General features: G+C 38.1%; 1 protein-coding gene across 4 annotated transcripts; it reads right to left on the bottom strand.

Moving 5' to 3' along the window:
- Positions 1–998: 998 nt before the first annotated feature.
- TMEM144 (transmembrane protein 144) lies at positions 999–20,825 on the bottom strand. 4 transcript variants are annotated; one of them, XM_071556159.1, is made up of 13 exons: positions 20,783–20,825; positions 18,391–18,477; positions 17,071–17,280; positions 15,807–15,929; positions 15,319–15,418; positions 14,477–14,557; positions 12,487–12,568; positions 11,718–11,791; positions 10,694–10,812; positions 9,276–9,395; positions 8,687–8,784; positions 6,644–6,697; positions 999–5,536 (listed from the first exon to the last, which is right to left on the bottom strand). In XM_071556159.1, exons 3-13 carry the CDS (start codon positions 17,207–17,209, stop codon positions 5,453–5,455), a joined length of 1,074 nt encoding a protein of 357 aa, XP_071412260.1. In that variant the 5' UTR covers positions 17,210–17,280; positions 18,391–18,477; positions 20,783–20,825; the 3' UTR covers positions 999–5,452. The 4 variants fall into 4 exon arrangements, with proteins under 4 accessions (XP_071412260.1, XP_071412261.1, XP_071412258.1 ...); XM_071556160.1 differs by having other exon boundaries at positions 18,391–18,474; XM_071556157.1 differs by lacking the exon at positions 20,783–20,825 and having other exon boundaries at positions 17,071–17,267.

Raw genomic sequence — 20,825 nt, 5'->3', positions numbered from 1 at the left:
TGTGAGTCCCAGAGTATCCATTGATAATAAACACAGGGAAATAAATAAACAGGTAGGGGAAATATAAAAAAAAGATGACACTGAGTTCCCCAGTTCCCAAAACTGCACAAAAATTTTAGAAACTCCCAGTCTTGTTTTAAAGGCTACTTTGCCTCTAAAGTATTACCAGAGAAATTCTTACAGCAAGCTCAAATATATTCTTAAAAGCTGTTAAACAGGCCTAAATAAATATTTCAAAGTTCGATTGTTTCCCAGAAATGTCATTCTTTCATTTACAGAAAAACATGCTAATATAAACAGAACTATGATAATTTATATTAGCTGTTGAATTTTTCTTACCAAACTCAGTTACTGCCAGACTGCTTTGTACAAATAACTCTATAAACATGCTGTTAATCCAGCATTCTCACATGAAACGAATAGTGTTACTTCTAACGAGAAACTTCAAGACCAAGAAAGCCTCAGAAATGAGTGAAATATTTATAAAACATATTCCAAGTGAACATCACAAAAACTATTTTGGAATCCATACAGATTTAAACCATAAATCCCAATGAATTACCATATGGGACTTTTCACAGAAAAGTGCTCAAAAAGGTAGGGGGTTTTTTGGAGTTGAAAAGTCAAATCCAAGAGGATAGTTGCTAAAACCCATTTTAATAAAGGTCATACTTGAGCCTTCAGAGACAAGAATTTTATTAACACCCTAGCACTCAGCAATTAAGTTTGTACATCTGATAGCTTTGCAACACAGACTAGAGAACTGCATCAAACTACATACATTTACATGGCAATTGCTACGGTCAGGAGTTCAGGTTTTTGGTTTGCTTCAGAAAGTCAATGACCTTGTACAGAAACTAGGTGCTCATGCCCTGGAAGAGTCAACTGTAATCATATTCAGTAGATGGATGCTGTGCCCTGTCTTGGTTTGAGGGGAAAAACCAAAATGTTCACCCACAAGTGGAGGAGGAGGGTTTCCTCCACAATAATCACACCACTCTTTATCAAATTTAAGAAAAGGAACTTTAATCAGACAATGGATACAAGAAGGATAACTGTTCTTAACTGCTATATATATATGCAGGTATAGATATAACTGTAAACAGACCAGAGCAAACTGCTTCCCCAACACCACAAGAAAAAAAAACAACAAAACCCCCCCAAACCAGCAGGTTTCCTCCTGGAGAAAAGTTATACTTATGGGCAGTATCAGTGTCACAGCCCGGCTGGCTGCAGGGTGAGCTCCCAAATGAATTCTGTCTCTCCCTCTTGTGTCTCTTGTCCCAAATGAAGAAGGAAAACTGGGAAGTGGGGAACCGCCGTGTGTCCTGGAAAGCAGCTGCAACTTCTCTCTCCCAGGTCGCTGCCCCAGCCGGGGCGGGCAGACTGTGACGCTGCAAGTGGTGGTGAGACTGGAGCAGAGACTGGGACCCCAAATGCAGAAAACCAGGAGAACAGCCGTGGCAAGGAGAAAAGAAGTGGCTCACCAAGAAGCAGCAGCAGCAGCCAGGAGCAGCCAGAAAATGGCTTCTCCTCTACCCCAGTGCACAGACACCCACACCCCCACACCCCACTCCTGCATTCAGCCCAGCTAAAAAATGGAAAAGTCCCCAAAACCAAAAGAGACAGCCTGCCCCCCACCCAACTGATCAAGAAGAAGATGGTAGCAGTTAACTACTTACTTTGGTTAACTAATGGCATGGGCAGCTAGTGTCAGGGGAGAGAATTTGCATAGTAATTCCAAACTGCAACAGCCCATACCAGATGTTAACTTTACAGAATCTCTCAAGATAGCAGAGGCTCTGGCATCACCTATACCTTACTGAGCAGACTTTAATCAAATCTGAAAGGTGAACTACAGGTAGTAGTAAACTAAACAGGTGATCCTGCCTGAGAAGCTGCATTAGTATATCAAAGTGGACTAGTACTGTAATCACACTATCTTTATAAATATTGTATTGCATTGCAAATATTTCAGCACAATAGCGAGTCACAAGACTAGTATTTCTGTCAGAACCTGTGTGGAAATAAGAGATAATTTACTCTTATTCTGCAATGACACTGTAAACTAAAGTGAACAGCACCCTTGTTCCTTCAGTCTTCCTTAAACAGAGCACAGCGAGTGTTAACACAACGGTGAACAGCAACAATCAGAATAAAAACTAATCCTGACTGGGAAGAACTGCTATATTAAAGTCTATCTGTAAATTAGAGGTGCCTGAGAACACTGCATTTTGGTTTTGTCAATTCTTTGTCTATTAGCAACTTTCTGGCATGGAATATATTCCAGGAATATTTATGAAGGGAACCTTATACATTGTGATCTTTAAGAAAGGAAATATATCCAGGGAAATTAATAAATGTCCAAGGGATTTCAAAAACATTTGATCACATTACTTTTTCTTGTCTGAGTCAATAGAATAACAGTTATGTAAGTAACAGTCAAGAATCTGTCAAGGAGAAATTGTGTCTGACTTGGATTTTGGACAGAAAAATGATGAGTTTTCTGTCAAGTACCAGGTGTTAGGGTGGAACACATCATGTACCTTGACTTGGAACAACTCTTATCAGATGCGTATTGGGTTCACATGGCCAGGATTTTGGCCTTTGAGCAGATCAAACAGGAAATAGCTTATGCAGCAGCTCTTGGTCCTGTTTGGGCAGGACCAACCATGCAAAATATCCTCTACACTGCTGTGGGGGAGCATGGTCTCAACTGGAGCCTCTGGCAGAGAACATCAGTAGAAACCTTAGGTTGACCACTAGGGTTTTGGAGCTCAAGTTATTGTGGATCAGAAGCCCAGTCTACTCCAACCGAAAAGGAGGTATTGGCAGCCTACTAAGGGGGTCATACTAAGCCACCTCAGAAGTCACTGGGACAGAAGCGTGTCTCCTCTTGGCACCGTGATTCCCCATGCTGCACTGGGTGTTCAAAGGGAACATCCTCTCAACACATCATGCAACCAGTGCCACATGGAGTAGTGGGTAGCTGTGATTACACAATGAGCCCGAATGGGAAAACCTAATTTCTCAGAAATGCTGGAAAAGATTATGGACTGGCCAGAATGTAGAGATTTTGGAGCATTGCCTGAGAAGCTGACTTGTGCCCAAGAAGCATCAGCTCATAACAATTAACCAGAAAATGAAAGCTAGAAAGGTGACAACACACCAGTGTTTTGCCTACTGCTGAGCAGTGCTGGCACAGCATCAGCATTGCAACATTCCTCCCCCAGCTGGGGGCAAGATCCTGCTAAGGGACACAACTAGGCCGGCTGGCTCAAACTAACCAAAGGGACATTCCACATCTTATGATGTCACCTCATATATAAAAACTAAGGAAAGGAGGAGAAAGTGTGTGTGTGTGTGTGTGTGATTTGTTATTTACAATGTTTGTCTTCCAGAGCAACCCTTACTTGTGCTGAAGCCCTGCTTCTCAGGAAAATAGCCAAACACCGCTTGCTGATGTGATGTAGAGAATAAACCTTGTTATTTCCCTCCTCACTTGTGTGCAGGCAAACCTTTCCCTCTGCTTTAGTAAACTGCTTTATCTCAACCTATGAACCATTTTCCATCTTATTCTCTCTCCCTTGTCTGGAGGGTAAGGGGAGTGATTGTGTAGCTTAGTGGCCACTTGGTGCCCAGGCAAGGTCAACCTACCACAGATGTGAGAGCTCTCGGAACGCAGTCCAAATAAAATCACTCTAAGACAGAGGAAAACTGTATAGAGGGAAAGGGTAATCAATTGTTCTCTTTTAGAATGAAGTATTAGATTTCAAAAAGTAAGTAAAGGCCAGTAGGATGCAGCATTTTCATGAATTATTTACAACAACTAGAGAGTATGTTTATTAAATTTGCAGAAAACATCTGGCTGAAAAAAGCTGCTGATTTGCTGAAGGACAGAATTAACATACAGACCAGAATTAGAGAAATGGCTTAAAGGGGACCAAATCTGTCAGACACCAAGCACTGAAACCTGGGTAGGAATAAACAATACCTGATGGGAAAAAGCAGGTTAAGTAACAGTTGTTCAAAGATCAAATCTGTTACAGAGTATACAAAGAAGGGTGGGAGGGAGAAAGGAGAAATTATAATTGCAGTTTGAACACATTAACAACATCAAGCCCTGATGGCAAAATTGTCATACTATGTATGTATAACCATATAATGTGTAATACTATGGTGTAGAACCCATGAACAGAGCAAATCGGACAGGGAAAAAAAGCCTCCATAATCCTACTGCTGCCCTTGGTCTTAGTAAGACTGTAGCCTGACTGCCATGTCTTGGTTTTCTAGAGAGATCTAGTCCACTTAGTTAGAGAGCAGCACGGAGAAGGCTTCAGAGACACCTCATTGCAGCCTTCCAGAAGATTAAGAAAGTGTATAAAAGGAGGGAGAGGGACTTTACATACAGGCAGATAACTACAGGACAAGGGGCAATAGTTTTAAACTGAAAGAGGTCAGGTTTAGATTAGAAGCTAGCAAGAAATTCTTTACTCAGACATTGGTGACACACTGGAATGGGCTGCCCAGAGAAGCTGTGGATGCCCCATCCCAGAAAGTGCTCAAGGCCAGACTGGGGGTCTGAAGAACCTGGCCCAGTGAAAGGTGTCCCTGCCCATGGCAGAGGGGTTAGAAATGGATGATCTTTAAGGCCCCTTTTAACCAAACCATTCTATTATCAGGAAACAAAGAGAAATTATGAGCACATTACAAAAAAAGGAAGACTGAAGGAGCTGGAATTGTCTAATATATGGAAGCAAAGACTAAGGAGACATTCAAGACAACATGCTTTGAATATATAAAGGTTAGCAGCCATAAGTAAGAAAATAAATTGTTTTTCACATTAGTGGGGGTTATGGAAAATGTTGTGAAACAAAAGTAATTTATTTTTCAGCACCTTTTTTACTCTATTTCCTTCACAATTCTGAAGTGACTGGAAGGTGACCTTTTTAAGGAAACTGATGACTTTAAAGCATAATGCTTCTAAACAAAAGCTTTGTATCTTCACAAGTATCAATTCCCTAAAAAAAATTTCGAGTTACATTTTATATTTATGTAAGAATATTATAATAAAACAAATCAGCTTGCAAATACATACAATATTACATACAAGCTATGAATTAAACTCTCTTTATCCACCGTCACATCAGTAAACTGAAATCTATGGCATGAAATTTAGCAGTAGAAGTAGAAAAAACTGTAATTTGTAACCATAAAATCATTTAGCTTTATTTTAAAAAATTCTTTAATATTCTTACTACTCCAAGAAATGCAGAAACAAACATTTCCATATTTTCTTTCATGCCAAACAGTTTTGTTTTTCACTTGCCTGAAGCAAGTTAGGGTAAGTGTTGGACATACATTTTGAAAATCATTATGTATTGCAATCTACCAACATTGTCTTTCTATCTGTGTTAAACGTTAGCACCATCTACTGGTCCAGAAGGTCCTTTCACACTTTAGAAAAAGCTGTGGAAAGTGATGCAGCAAAAATGATGCAAAATGATACTGACAGTAACAAGTAGTTTTTCAGTCCCTGTATAGGCAAAGGGAGAGAAAAAGAAAAATATCACCTTGTCATAATTGATACCACTTAAAAAAAGTAAAATAAAGAACTAGGATTTCATTTTATGACAAAATTAATAAATCTACTATACGAAATGGTAAATTTTATACTATTTGACTTTATATAATGTTTGTAACAATGTAGCTGTTAAAAAGTGTAATACAAGTAATCTATGATACCATACACTTAGTAATATATTCACAAAATTAATCCAGCAATTTTTGAAGGTATTTTTAAAGGCCTTTGTCTATTTTCAGATTATTTTTACACACTTATGCAGAGACTATTCCAAAATGTATGAAAAGGCTAAAAGATTTAGAGAGCTACAAAGATTTGGATAAAGAACATGATGATCTTCTAGTGTGGTGTAACACTGATCTGCAGTGGAAGACACAGAACTTCTAGTTCTAGATCCAAGGAAGTCTAACATTTTACACAGTCACCAAAATCATTCGGAGAGATGATCTCTAATAGCAAGTTAGTTACCTATGGATCCTGGATAGATTAGCTAAGAGAACCTGGTATTACAGTGCTAGCATTGAATGCTCAAAATTCCACTAGAAAAATAACCTCTGCCCTGGAGGTTAATACTCAGTAGAGTAAATTAGCCTGTTCTATGGAATCACTGCCATATCAGTTTAGGATCTCTACATTATACTGTAGTTAGTAAGACCAACTAATTCTTTTTGCATTTTTCAGTCCTTTGTTGAACCTGACTCTAAAAGTCTAATCTACCTGTGTACGTGATTATCAGGACAACTGTTCATTCCAGCGCCCCAGCTGAAAGAACTGACTGAAACGAAAACTGTCTCCAGGCTGTGCCTGGCATCCTGCCTCCTGGCTGTGCTTCATTCACATTGCGGCTCAGACAGTTATGGAATTACCATCTTCATTCCTGTAAAATTTGTTCACAGTTCTTCATGTTTCTTGGAAAACCTAAGCATTGCATGACTTTAAGCTTCATAATCTAATACTTGTAAGGAGGAGAAATCTGAGATACAGCTGTATACCAAGTCATACTTTTTCCAGAGTTAGAGACAAGTAAGAGGGATTAGGCAAGACACCTAATAACATTACCTTGATTTCCTTAAATACAAGGACTCCCCACATTGCAGCAACAAGGCCAGGACCCTAAAAAGTAGGATTCACTTGTATATTACAACATTTCATTAAAATTTACTGCCTTTTCATTATTGCTCTCAGGGCGGTTGAATTTTGTCTGATAACACATTTAGGCCTTTCCATTCCATCTAAGTAAAGCCCTCATGGTAAAAGCATAAACATCACTGAAATCTTTACCATGTAAGACACAATAAATTCTTCAGAAAGGGCTAAAGATGCGAGAGACAGATTTTTTTTTTTTAAATAGGCACAATTTCTTTCTAAGTTATGCCACAGAATCTGTCCTGGCTGTTCCATGTTCTTTTAGTAGGCTCAAATAATATGCCTCACTTTAGTCCAAACTTGAGTCCACAATGTTTCAGATGACTTTTCAGGTTTATTAGCAACTGCCATGAATATTCCTAACATTTCCTTTACCAGCCTTACTTACTAGTTGGACAAAGTTTGATTTTATCGCTCAGTATCGTATCAAGAGACTGGAACATAGATGTATTTCCTGCATAGCTGGCATCTGGACAACAGACAAAGCCAGCCAGAGGGAGAAGTCAGGAAAACTACTGATTATTGGGGATGATGTTGTACAGATTTCCTGGCTAAAGCAAACAGTGATTACACAACGGCAACCTCCAGGTACTCCTGGTAATATGATTTTCCTCCTAAAGGAGCAATGATCTGAATTTTCATGTCTGATGAGAAAATATCTTGAATATGCAAAACCTGGCTCTGTTAATGCTTCCCATTAGAGCTGCTCTGAGAAACACTAGACAGATGTTTGGATAGTGACGTTCCTCTCTCCATCCTCAATGCAGCTGATAGGACACAGATACAGACCAGCAGGAAATGGTGTCTTATGCTGAATGTATATGTGTGTACTGTTTCCTAGTGGAATTCCAAACTATTATTTGAGGTGCTATTTCACTTCCCAGAAAATGTACACTTACGAGAGGAATGCATTTTAAAAAATGAAATAACTTTTTAAAGGGATGTGATGAACAGCTCTCTGAAATTCTCTCCAGGGTAAAGTAAAGCAGCATTTCTGAACCTATGGTCCAGATAGGCAGTTTCTCATCAGTGCTGTCCTCACTTTTTTCATTTTGTGAGTTTATATCCTTGCCCTTTAGGCATACTGATAACTACATTACTAAAGCTGCTTTTTATTAATCCTTCAATTTCTAACTAAAATGATCCCAAGTCTTTTTTTGTCATTGCATACTGCAGAGTTTGTTCTGATTTACTGCATTGTGAGGCAAAGCTTAATTCCTATTAAAGATGTTTCATTAATTTGCTTCCAAAATACAACTGTTAAGCAAAACTTTGGTTTTGATATTTATTAACTCTCATCTGCCACCTTTGCATCATCAACTAGTATATTAGCAAGAGAGTAAAGGCAAAGTTTACTTTTACCTAGTGACAGAATTTATACCAAGGTACTGTATCATAAATAAGAATAAAACAGACAGAACAGGCCAAACCATTTTCAAAACAGACAGAACAGGCCAACCTATTTTCCCCTCATTTGCATAAGAACATTATTTTCAGCAGTATATAATCTGTTCTGTTTGTTCAAGAACTACAAAAAGAAAAAATAACTGACTTAATTATGCAAAATGACTGCTAGGGGATAAAACTTTCAAATTGAAACATCCATAACAAACGAACTTCCTGGGATGAAAGCATAAAATGTTTTTTCTTTTAACCACTTTGATTTAATAGTTACTATTGATAAAATTCTGGTTCCAGAGATTTGACTTTTACATAACATAAAGAGTTTCACTCTTAATTCTTTTGCTTTTTCTTATGCTTGGCATTGACCAAGACAGTGTCACGATTATTTACGTTCCTAAAAATCAAAAGACTAACACAGACAAGCAGAGGAGGTAATGCACACTCTCGATTAAAAAAGCTCTAGATCCACCGTAACTTCAACTTAATTCCATAAACAGGGTAAAACCACTTACTTTTCATTCTAGTTACAGATTTTACTTTTTATATACTTACTGCAGTAATTATTGGAAAGCTGACGACAGCACTGAGATAGTGATTGGCTATGAACCAGCAGCAATTGGCTATCGCCCAAAGCACACCAGAAACAAACCCTAGAAAAATAAATCCTAATCAAAAGCATGCATAGCAAGGTATAGACAGCATGTTGTGGAAAATGTATACTTACAGCATAATATAGAAATAGTAGTTATGTATTTTAGGATGTTAACTACGTTAACAAGCTGGCTCTGGTAATCTAAACCAAAGTTGAAAGGATAAAAATCAGCTGCTCTAACTGAACTAGAAAACTAATTAAAGTTCACAATTCTCTGGGCAATGTGCTCTCCACTCTGGCAGAATCAGTTTTTGAAAATCTGCAACATTGTTTTGTTCTAGTTTCACATTAGAACAATATTTATTGTTGGTTCCTAACCTTAACTTAATTAATTAACCTACTAGGAATGCTCTTCAAAAGAGAGAAAAAAAGTCAAACGGCGATACTTGAAATGCGAACTACAATTCCAACTCAAAGCTTGGACTAATCACTGCAGAATGGTCAGAAGAAGTAACTGAAATGATTTGTTAATTTAAAATACCGTCATACCTGGCAATATGGCTTGTGGATAAACATTAGGTCTATTTTTCCTGACTGCACAGTAGACCAAAAAGTAGACGGTACTTGTAAGAAATATTCCACTGAAGTGTGCAAAAACATAATCTAAATCTGAAAGACAAATTATGAAATTATGTTAAGTATAAACCATGTTATTAATTTTAAGAAAATTAATTTCACTGATAGCATTCATACAGACAAAAACGCGTAAAGTGCTACTCCTAACAACTAAAATTCAAATCTGATTGTGATGAACTCAGCTGCCAGTTTGACTGTGGATGGATACAATCAATGACATATATTAAACATGAATTAACTGTTGTGTTGATTTCAGCATTTATCACAGGTTTCTGTGCATTTCTGTGAGTTGCTATTTTCAGAACTCTACTAGTTATTACCGCATCCGTTTAATAAAACCTTGAGAAAATCCTCAAGTAAGGCTATGAAACAAGGGTGGGGATTTTACATAATTACATTCTCTTCTGACCATATGCAATTGTGTTCCTGTAGATAGCCTTGTTTCTATTCTGTACACTTAAGGGCAAGAAAACTGCATGTACTGTGTAAGCTAAACATGGCTCAGTTTTGTCCTTTTTTAATCTTGAAGGATGTATCACAATTTTGATCATGATAATCATTAATAATAATTAATCTTGTATGGACACTGTGTGTGCTAAAAAAAGTATTTCCGACTTGGCAAAGCAGAAGCATGTAACAAGGAGAACTCTGTCTCCTTGGTCCTGCAAATTCTCAACAGGAAAGGCAGCTACATCTGTTTTGCCTAGCTCGGGAATATATAAATTGCAGCACTGAAGAGAAATTGTATGTGACAATCGCAATGTTATGCAGTCTCAGCAATACTTTGCTCTTAACTGTTTCCTGGGGTAACCCGGTAGGGTATGATTTAAATCTTAAGGAAAATGTTTTTGGGGAAATTTAGTTTGAAATTGGCAAGAAAGCTTATGTTAAAAGGTTTCAATTAAAAAAAATGACACTGTTTTAATTACTTATGTTGTTACATATCTGCTCTGCTTAACAGTTATGATCAATCTCCTCTTCCTTTACTGGTGTACTAATTTGGCAATTGGCAAGCTTGCACCATTGTTTACCTCCCTCTCCACACATACAAACTTTGTATTTTGAGAGGGCTATTATTTAATGCCTTCTGACACATAGCTATGAGTTAAGTATGGTAGCTTTTGGGATGTTTCTCACTGTTTTGATGGCGTAATTCACCTCTGAGAAAAAAGGGGAGCGCTGGGACTATGATTATGACAACATATAATGTAACGCAGAACTGATAAATTGTCATAGTGTATTTTCAGCCATATGAAGAATTTCACTCTATGCCTTTAAAAAAGAAGGAAAACAAGGATGAAATAAAGTAGAAGTGATCTATTAGCCTTTACCAAACTGACTTGCTCCTGCGTATACAGTTTCATTTCTTCTTCCATGGTCCTTGATGTAAAGTACTGGTACAAAACTGGAACCATACAGTATTCCAGCTACTACAGCCAGGCTACATCCTCTTCAAAAAGAGCAAAAGTCAGAGAAGATAGCCTATCTTAAATTAACAAAGTAGATAGCACACTTAAGCACCCAGTATTGCACATAAACACTGAGTATCATATGAATATCACTAGTTATAAAAATAATACGTTTTCGCACATTTTTATTTTCTAGTGTAGAAATGGGCCACTTAGCTTCCCTATACTTTGTAGCCAAGTAACATGGAAAACTCCTGCCCTGATACCCAGTAGTCTAGATTAATGACATCGGAAATAACTAATTTCCTAAAAGCACAGGTAGGGGAGGAAAACAAACAGAAGTATAATTAAAAATGCTCCCATGCTCAGCTTCACTGTTGCAGTCCATGCATTCTTTAAAACTATTCCCAGGTTCATTGCCTCTTTAGTCCCCTTCTTCACATCCAGATGGTTGTGCTCTTGCTGGTCTCCACTTCCCACTGGCCCCTTGCTGGCTTGCTTCCACTTTGGAGCACTTCTACTGTCTCCTTACCATACATGCCATGCCTTCTCCAGATGTATTCACCCAGAAACCAGACCTGGAAGCATGTATTTAGCACAACCTTCTGTGCTGGAGTGCTAATCAACCAGGTAATAAAAACCAGCCCTGTAATTGCTTACTTGATACTGCTATTTACTTTGTCAAATGATTTTTTCTCGTAGTAGTACCTCACACTTAATTCGTAAGGTTAAGCACACTCAACAGTGCCAACGAAATTAATCTAAGCAGTTCCGCAACTATTGATATATAGATTTGCACACTATACAAATATGTAAAAACCTGGTATTTATTAGTGTGCGACTTTGCTAGGAAAATCACAGGATACCAATTCTGTTCTTAGGCTGTATTCAACTAATTTCTCTGGCTATTTGGTCTGTACCAGTAAAAGAACTATTAATAACCTACATGAGCCTCTTTTTTGCTGGCGGAAGTCTGTTCACCCATGAGTCATCAGAGGTATCTTCAGAAACGTTAATAGACTGCAAAAAACCCAAGAATTTTTCATGCAAGTTTAGTTTAGTTTGATTTCTTAAAATCTGTACTCAGATTGTCTTCTATGATTTAGCCTGGTAGACTGGAATCTCTAGTGAGCACTGTGCACAGTTAGAAAACTCTCAAGGGCTCACTGTTGAGGCAGTAACTGAGTCCTGACCTCTGAGAGGAAGGTTATAACGGTAGTAGGAGCCTACTGCTCTCCAGCTGTTGGACACTTTGGGTTCCCAAAGGAGCAACAGACAACCTGGGACCCCCACTGGCCTCCAACCCATGCGGGTGGTGATAGTCACCAACTCTTGACAGTCTCCTGGCTCTGTAATTTGGCAAAAATCTGGCCTTTCATCTAAGCACCCTCATAGCTTTATAGTTATCATTTAACTGAAACTCCTTCCTCTTCTCACATAGGAAAGCAATACAGTGTGTCGTTTATATAAAATCTCCATCATAATGCAAAAGGACTTTCTCAGCCATTTAAAGTGACAATCAAGAGAGAATACTTCTGCTGCTAATATTCAACTAGATATACAAGATCCACAAATTCAGATAGAATCAATACATTTTTATGCTGTTTCTTGTAGTCTATCATAAATCCTAGCAAACCTGGCTAATGAACACATTTTCTGTTTTTAAATGGATCTGTATTTTCACTGCTATAAAATAACAACTGTAGAGTACTTACACTTTCTCTCAGTAAAGGTGTGCTTTCTAATGAAGGTGAAGAGCTCTGGATGTCAGTTTTTATAAAAAGAAATATGACAGCACTCAGAAGAGAAAAATACACCAATAAATACCATGTCAGCTCATAAGGACGTCACATTTAGTGTTCAGAGACAGAAGTTGTATTTGGAGGCACTGTTTTCATTATCTCATTTTCACTTCCATATACTTAAAAAATGCAATGGCTTTAGTAATAACTTACTATATATAATTATACATATATAATAAATATACAAAAATTAGTAATTTATTAATTTAACTTACAACCTATGCGAAAGTAAGTAAATAAATCAGTTTTTGTATCACTTTATAGATCTCTCTTCTAACTAATTCAATGCAATTGAAATATCTCAATTTAACACCATGTTAACAACAGATGCTTTAGTTAACAGTGCCCTTTTGTACCAAACTACACAATGTATGAACACCTGCTTGAAACAGCTTAAACCTGCAAAGAATTTGCTCTATGCTCAAGGCATAATGTTAGTTTTCAGTCTTTTATCACATGTGAGGGATGGCATACTGCTGCTACAGGACCTTGTGCATATGCAGAAGAGGTATTGCTCAGTGGTGCTCCAGTGCACTGAGTGAATAAAATGAACTACTAGCACCTGTACCTCTGGCTCCAGGAAATCAGGTAAATACACATAACCAGAACTGGCAGGATCTGTTTTTTATTTTTATGAAAAACATTCTAATGATTTAGGAATTTCTTCTCAAAACTGTAAACAGAATATCTCCATTTGAAGAACTAGTCATCTCTTACTGAAGGAGTAAGTAGAAGAATAAAATGATATCAGCTTCCTCCAGAGGGACTTGACAAACATATACAGGGGTTCCACTCAAGAGGCTAAAATGAAATGACTGCTTCTGAGCTCCACAAAGCAACACACACGAGCTTTGTGCAGTTTGCCAGGAAAACATGTCTGGTCACAATCTTTTTCCGTGTTGATCATTCCTTCATGACATATCAGAAATAGGCAGGAAGCAGGTGGTGAGTGGCATGAATTCATCAAGAAGGAATACAGTACTGCTACTATTTTCACAGTACCTCCCAAACTCTTGAGCCCCATGTAACAGTAATGGGTATAAAGCTGTAGACTCTTATGAAAGAGGAAAAGTGGAAACAAAAATAATGAATCTAAGGCAGTAGCTCTCTCCTGGCAATGAAAAATGGCTTCCTTATCTCCATGTTCTTAATAACCCTCACCTGCTGCTTACTACACTTATGGTGAGCCTTTAGGATTTAGGGCTATCTTTCCAGCAACCCAGTTGAAAAGCAAGAACACTGCTCTATAACAAAGATCACTTTCCTCTGTGTTTCGACCAAAATGTAGGCACTCATGCAAATAAACAAACAAACAAACAAACAAAGCGGAGTAAAGTACTTCTCAAGATCCCAAAGGAAGACACTGTTTGGGCATTTTACGTGTGATTTAAGAATTACAAGACAGGAAGCTATTTATGGACAAGAAAACAAGCAAAGACTCTGGTTTTTAATGGACCCCAAAGGATTAGGGAAGGGGTTCTGTGGGATCTGTGTGGCTTTTACCCTTGACTAAGTGATGTCAGGTTATAAATCTGAGGTTTTCTCAACAAGATTCTTCCAGTCAGTTCATTCTCTCTCACAGAATTTGGCGAAAGCAAACCAATTTCAATAACCTAGCTAGGGAGGCAATCAGGACATCACTGCTTTGCCTTGAACATGCATATCAGCATAAAAATATATTTCTGTGGTTATGGATAACCATTTCACCGCTGTACTGGATATCATGTACATTTCTACTCTGAAATACAATGCTGACCAGCTAGGTATGGATAGCTCATGATTTTGGCAGTAAATCGATTTGCAAAAAATAGTTTAGTACATTCACCCCCTAGTTAAATTGTCCTTGCATTTGGTTATTAAATATATATTTTACATTACAGAAATTCATTATAAGAATTGTTACCTTAATAGTGAAAGTGCAGCTCCAATATAATTTAAGATTGGTCTAGATACCTCTTCTGGGTCAATTCCAAACCAACCAAATCTGAAACATTAAACCAGTTTCACTTAGTGGCACTGACTTTATACAAATAGTTAAATTATAACCTAGTCTTTGAAATCTTGACTCATGGAAATAAATCTTTGGGATAAGTTTAGCTAGAGCATGGTGCTAATAATGCCAAGGTCATGGGTTTGATCCTTATACAGGCCATTCACTTGAGCTGGACTCATTAATCCTTGTGGGTCCCTTTCAACTCAGAATATTTTGTGACTCCTTATCTTAGAATTCTGTTTTTGCAGTATTATATCAGTAATTCACTTGTCCTGCAAAAAGCTATGTCTACTTTACAAAAATAATTTCTACACTAATTTAATGTATATTGATTTTTTTAATCTTTTAAAATTCACTTAAAAATTGAAGTTAATTTAAATTATTTCATTGGACCATGTTGCAGAAATAAAAATATAAACAGTGTGCTAGTTTTACATTAACAAACACATTATTTATTGACTCAATTATGTTAATGAACATCATTGGGCATTCTTCTTCCTATTGAGATGGAGGAAACATAAGAAACTAAAATAATTAACCTGAGCACTTTTCACTGAGAGGGAATAAGTCTTAATACACATGATAAATCCTCTTTAGTGGTAGATTTGCTAGTCTTAGGTTAATGGCTGGACTTGATGATCTTAAAGGTCTTTTCCAGCCTAAATCATTCTATGATTCTACAGGTGATAGCTTTCACCACAGTTATTAATGGAGAATTAATTATGTATGACTTAAGACTTAAACATACTTACCTTGAACTTGCCCAGCCTGTCAGCAAATTAAAAGAAGCCCATATCAAAAGACCAAGAGCTAAGCCAACAGTTTTAACAATAGGAACAACTGTAACATTGCCTGAAATACAAAAAACAAAACTGAATCAGTTAAAAAATAGAAAGTGGTCTTGTATATATGTGCTTTAGATATTGTGCCTGTTGAGAAGGCAAAGAAATTTAGGAAACTACAAAGTGGCAATTAACAGTGTCTTAAAAAAACAAATACCTTGAGCGTAGATTTTGCCTCCATTTAATTTTAAAAGTTATTTTTGATGTGAATTTGCCTCTTATAAGCATTGTAAAATAGTATTTACTATTAAGGGTACAGCTCCATTAATACTGAGACATTAAAAAAACAAATAACTACTAAATAGCTATTACCTTATATATGGAAAAGTTTTTATCACTTTTTCATGAAGAGGTAGAATTACCCCATGTTTCAAGACATTGAGTCTCTCTATCCTCACCTGTGGCCCACACAAAACCTCCAACCATAGCCAGAGGCCAAAAACGGGGGCAATTCCGCATCAAATTGACCACCAAAGAAACCATCCATATGGAGGCACAGAGAATCCATTGGAAGAACATGCCTATGGAAAAATCAAACACACACAATAGAGAACTTGCAGAATAACGCAAGAGTGAATTTCTTAATATGTTTAAAGTAGTACACAAAAAATTCAAAAGGGTGTCTACCGCCTTTGTGAATTTCAGGGAACTATGTTACAATATATTCAAAAGATATATTTTTAAGGTGGGTTCTAATTCTGTCAACCTCTTCCTTATCATGCATTCTTTATAAGCATCTGCAAAAAATACTTTGCTGGACAAAGTTACACAAGTCCCAATTCTCAAACATATAAAACTTTTGATAAACTTCTGACAAAGACAATATTCAGTTGCTGCAAACTTCTCCCACCACACTATGAACTGTTAACACAGATGACTATACAGGAAAAAACTTCTTCAAATCTCAAGCTTTTCCACTAATCCAGGACACTGATGATAGTTAGTGACACATTGATTCTATCTTTGTAGATTCTCAAAGGGTCAACTTGGCAGATTGGTTAACTTTCTGCCAGTTGTGCTCAGACTTCTACTTTAAAGTCTCGCCTTGTCTTTTTAGGGCCATATTTGGCATGAAGAGAAGCTGTTACATCCAGCCTGCAATGCAGATACTGTTACTGCAATAACATAATGGCAGATTTATTCATCTAGTGATCTGGTAATCGATTACATTTAACATAAACATGGAAATCTAACATTAACCTCATAAAGTGATAAAATTCCAAGCAGGAAATAGGAACGGTTGTTTCCTCTTACCAAGTGACCAAATAAAAGTATTAAAATTTCAAAATTTTCTTTGTTTTTATGTTAGGTCCACAACTGAAAGGCAATTCTCCCAAGTTCAACAACTTTTACCTTATAAATAACCCCATAAGGATAGAAGAAAAGACATTGCACTTTCCACTGTGAAATGCTCATGAAATGTATGTCACTGTTGAAGTGCAAACCAACGCCTAAGAAAGCTCTTCTAAAGATTTGCCACATCCTGAGCAGTATTATTGCTACATACCCTAACAATAGCAAAGAAAATTAAACATACTCTACGGATTAGGACTGTGATCATATTTACAACTCTAGTAAAGAAACTATACATATTTGCTGGTAAAATATTATTCCTATTAGCAAAAAACAGCAAACCAAACAAAAGAATATAATTAAGTTTACCATCACCAGTATCAAACTTCTTAACAGGCACAAAGTTTGTCCCAAATAGGAGGACAGCTACTGCAGAAGACGTAAAGCCAATAGCTAGATCTGTTCCATTGCTGGTGTTAACAGCACTGTAGACTTTCCCAATATTCATCTTTGTTCTAAAGGTGTTTCTTTTTGTGGAGTTGTTTTGCTGCAGGTCCTGAAAGACTCTGAAATCAGAGACTGGAATAAAATATGTGGAGTATTTAACAATACCAACCTGGTTCAGAAATCTGAAACTTAAGACGATTACTTATCAATCTCTCAAAAATTGGAATGAACTCCAAAGCATACTCTAGAATTCCCATGAAAAGCTGACAGAAAATATGAACAAAGTGACTTAAGAACAGATGCACAAAAACCATCACTACTGCGTGTTTCATAACCAGCTTCATAGAAGAACATGTCTGAACACATTAAAAAGTGAATGCAGAGGTGCACTCAAAGGTTATGAAGACTTGAATGCATGGGAAGCCGTGATGCTTTAGTGAGATGCTCTATCAGACTATTCCTTACTCTTGTAGCCAAAGGGGGCGTCACACTAGAATGTGTAAAAAAAGCTGGAGTTAAACAAAATCTTAATTGGCAGAAGAGGCTATAGCAATATGCAAACCCACTGTCTAAAAATCAGGAGCAGGTGCAGAGAGTCTATAGATGTCACAGTGTGATCAATATAAGATTGTAAGTCAATTAGAAGCTGATAAAAAACACAAAAGGCTCACTTTTTCTATGAACAAAGGCAGAGGCTGCCCCTAAGGCTTCTTTGTTCGTTCTACAAAAATGCGACAAGAAAGATAAAGGTATTTTTAAACCCATATTACCTCCCTCTTTTTTTTTTCAGGTGGGAGATTCATCTTGAGGGTACACTCAACAGATGTGCCACATAAATACTTTTGATATGGACTATATCTTTGACAGAAAAGGTGTCTCTGAGAAAAACCATAATTATGTGAACTCTGCAAACATGACCTTAACACCACATTTGAAAAACTACATGGAAGAAAAGTGTTTGCAAATTTAACTTCAAATAGCAAGAGGATACTTAATACGCTATTATAGGAATACGTAAGAAATCCTTTTGGCAAAGCAATGCTATTTATACTGAATCAATGACATCTCAGTGCAGTTTGCCATTCTCCAGTGTAGGTGGACTAGCTAATGCCTGGAGGAAAAAAGCTGAAATTGGATAGTGGAAATTTTTTCATGTAAGAAGTCCTGTGACTACACTCTCTGCACAAAATAAGAGCTGAGATGCTGAACATTCTTTCATCTTATTTAAACCTCCAGTCTTACCTTCTCCACAGTCCTTAGGACACCAAGAATTGTATCTGCTGAGGTCTACGCCTTTATCTACAGCTTCAACAGGGCCATCAGTGCCTGCTGAAATTAATTATTTGTATTAGCAGATGAAAAGCTCAATTCCACAAATACATCACCATTTAACTTTTGTAATTTTTCCTCTCAAAAGATGTCAGTATAGTTCTAACTTAAGAAAAATAGAGATCACACTTGAAAGACACAACATGGAGGTACAATGGCACAGCTGTTTCCATTTATATTAACTTTTTCTTCCACCTCATCTTTCTTTCCTACTTAGCAGACAAGCTTCCCCAGGAACTTTTCACTGTATTTGAGACTCTTCTACAAAACGTGTTTTACCCAGGACCTGCAGACATTAAGAAGTGCAAATAATAATGTTGCTGCGACTTCCTTGAAGACTTGACTTCACAGCATACACTGTGTCACGACAAAAATAGATTAGGATAGATAAAGGCTGACATCAGCTATCTACATTCAATCAAACCTAGACTCACTGAGTGAATACGTTTAATTCATTAAGTAGACAAATAAGGCACAAGACCTGGGTTTTGCACATGAAGAATTGCATGTTGCCAAAGACACAGAAATAAAGCTGATTACACTGCACCTCTGCGAATGCAAGAATCACACCTTTTGCCTTTAAATAAATGAGTCATTATACAGGTAAGATGCTAAGAACCTTTCAAAATTGAAGTAGTTTATCAGTCTCTTTGGTTTTGTACAGAGAAATGTTACTGTAAAATATACTGCAGTTTTATATCTAAGAGAATATCTGCATGCTGCAGGGCAATACACTTTTCTGCTTGCTTTTTATCTTCCAAAAATCTCTGTATTGTGCACACTGAAGACTGTTGCACAACTGGAGAACCAAAATCATAACACCAAAAATGGAAATGCAACTCCACTTAAGTAAGAAAGAGTATGCTTCATTCAGACTCCTTAAAACTCTGTTACTCTGTTCCAAATTTGGCTAATTTTCAGACCTAACTTTCAACTCCATTTTAAATCCATTAACAGGAAGCTCAACCACACAAGCCCTAGACCAAACTTCTCTAACTTTGATGGCAGCACTGCTTTAAACAGGGAGTTGAATTAGGTTACCTCCAGACGTCCCTTCCAAGCTAAATAATTGTATTGTATGATCCAAGTCAAGAGCAAATAATGAACTGGCATACAGCATTAAGTTGACTATACTTTTTGCACATATTTTGCACACAGAGAGCTTCAGAGAGTTTACCAAAAGCCTCTTTTCTTCAGTCCTGTGTTATTGCCAGATGGACTTGCTTATGTGCCTCCAGAGACTTAGAGACACCAAATGCCAAACCAGAAACACTTTAGGCTAAAGGTGGTATGATATTACAGCGTAGTGGGTGTACCTAACTCAGACAAAGACAACTGGAATTATTGTTGTTATTGAAGTTTTTCTTTTCCTTACTGCAGGGCACTTAAGGGTTCCCAAGCTGCAGAGCAAATATAATGGGAGTTTTGTTGGCACACACTGCATTCATCCTACTAACTTCACCGGTTCATCTCACTGGAAGGCTGTGCTCTGTATTTTCACTGTTTCCTTCCATTTTCTTCCTTCACACAGAGACACAAGTTATGATGTTCACATTATGCAACAGCCACACGTTGCTGTGGCCTCCACAGACAGGCACGAAGCCTTCGAGGGCTTCCACCCCAAAGGAGATCCGAGTTGTTAAAATCCCAAATAAACTCTTTGAGGTAATCGAACGGGCATTTTTAGCGGCTGTGTATCACACTGTTTATTTTCCTGTTTCTCCTACCATCTATTGGCCATTAAGGGTGGATACTTTCGCCCTTAATTTAGGAGACTGCTATCAGTTTTAAAGTGGCTCAGAGCAATGTCCCCTGATGACAACGCAACCCTCGCTATCAGTTTTAAAGTGGCTCAGAGCAATGTCCCCTGATGACAACGCAACCCTCGACTAAGATGCTCAAAAAACGTTTTCGCTTTCCCGCGATGAACGCATTTAAACACGTTCTTCGGGCAGCGTTTTCAGTAAGCGCTAACACGAACAAGGAACTCGCTTAGCTGAGCGTTCGACACGGGCCGATGGGGCTTCACCGACAGCATCGAGCCAGGGCAGTCCCAGCCCTTGGCAAAAACCCCGCGGGAACACTGGGATCCCGCTCCAGCCGGACGCCTTCCTTCCCGCAGCGCCCCGGGCCCGGCTCGCCCGTGGCTACTCGGACGGCTCTCCGCTCCGGGACGGAGGCGGCAGGGGACGAGCCCGCACCGGCAGATCCCTTGCCCAGGCCCTCCGTGCGGCCTCGCCTCTCGGCTCCCGCCGCCCGCGACCCTCCGCGCCCGTCCCGCCACGCTACCACCAGCACCACGCACAGGCCTCGCCACCGCTCCCGCGGCCTCCGCCCGCACCGGCCCC

Source organism: Pithys albifrons, chromosome 5 (genome assembly GCF_047495875.1).
Source record: "Pithys albifrons albifrons isolate INPA30051 chromosome 5, PitAlb_v1, whole genome shotgun sequence".
Classification (NCBI taxonomy): Eukaryota; Metazoa; Chordata; class Aves; order Passeriformes; family Thamnophilidae; genus Pithys; species Pithys albifrons.
This window is presented reverse-complemented; position numbering and strand designations above follow the sequence as displayed.

Bases quoted from the DNA above. Each gene is read 5' to 3' on its own strand.
- TMEM144 (XM_071556159.1), bottom strand. From the start codon at position 17,209: ATGAATATTGGGAAAGTCTACAGTGCTGTTAACACCAGCAATGGAACA. The intron at 9,396-10,693 runs GTAAAGGCTAAT...TTTGTCTTTCAG, and splicing joins CGCAGGAGCAAGTCAGTTTG to ATTTAGATTATGTTTTTGCA. The intron at 8,785-9,275 runs GTATGACGGTAT...TTATTTTTCTAG, and splicing joins TCCACAAGCCATATTGCCAG to GGTTTGTTTCTGGTGTGCTT.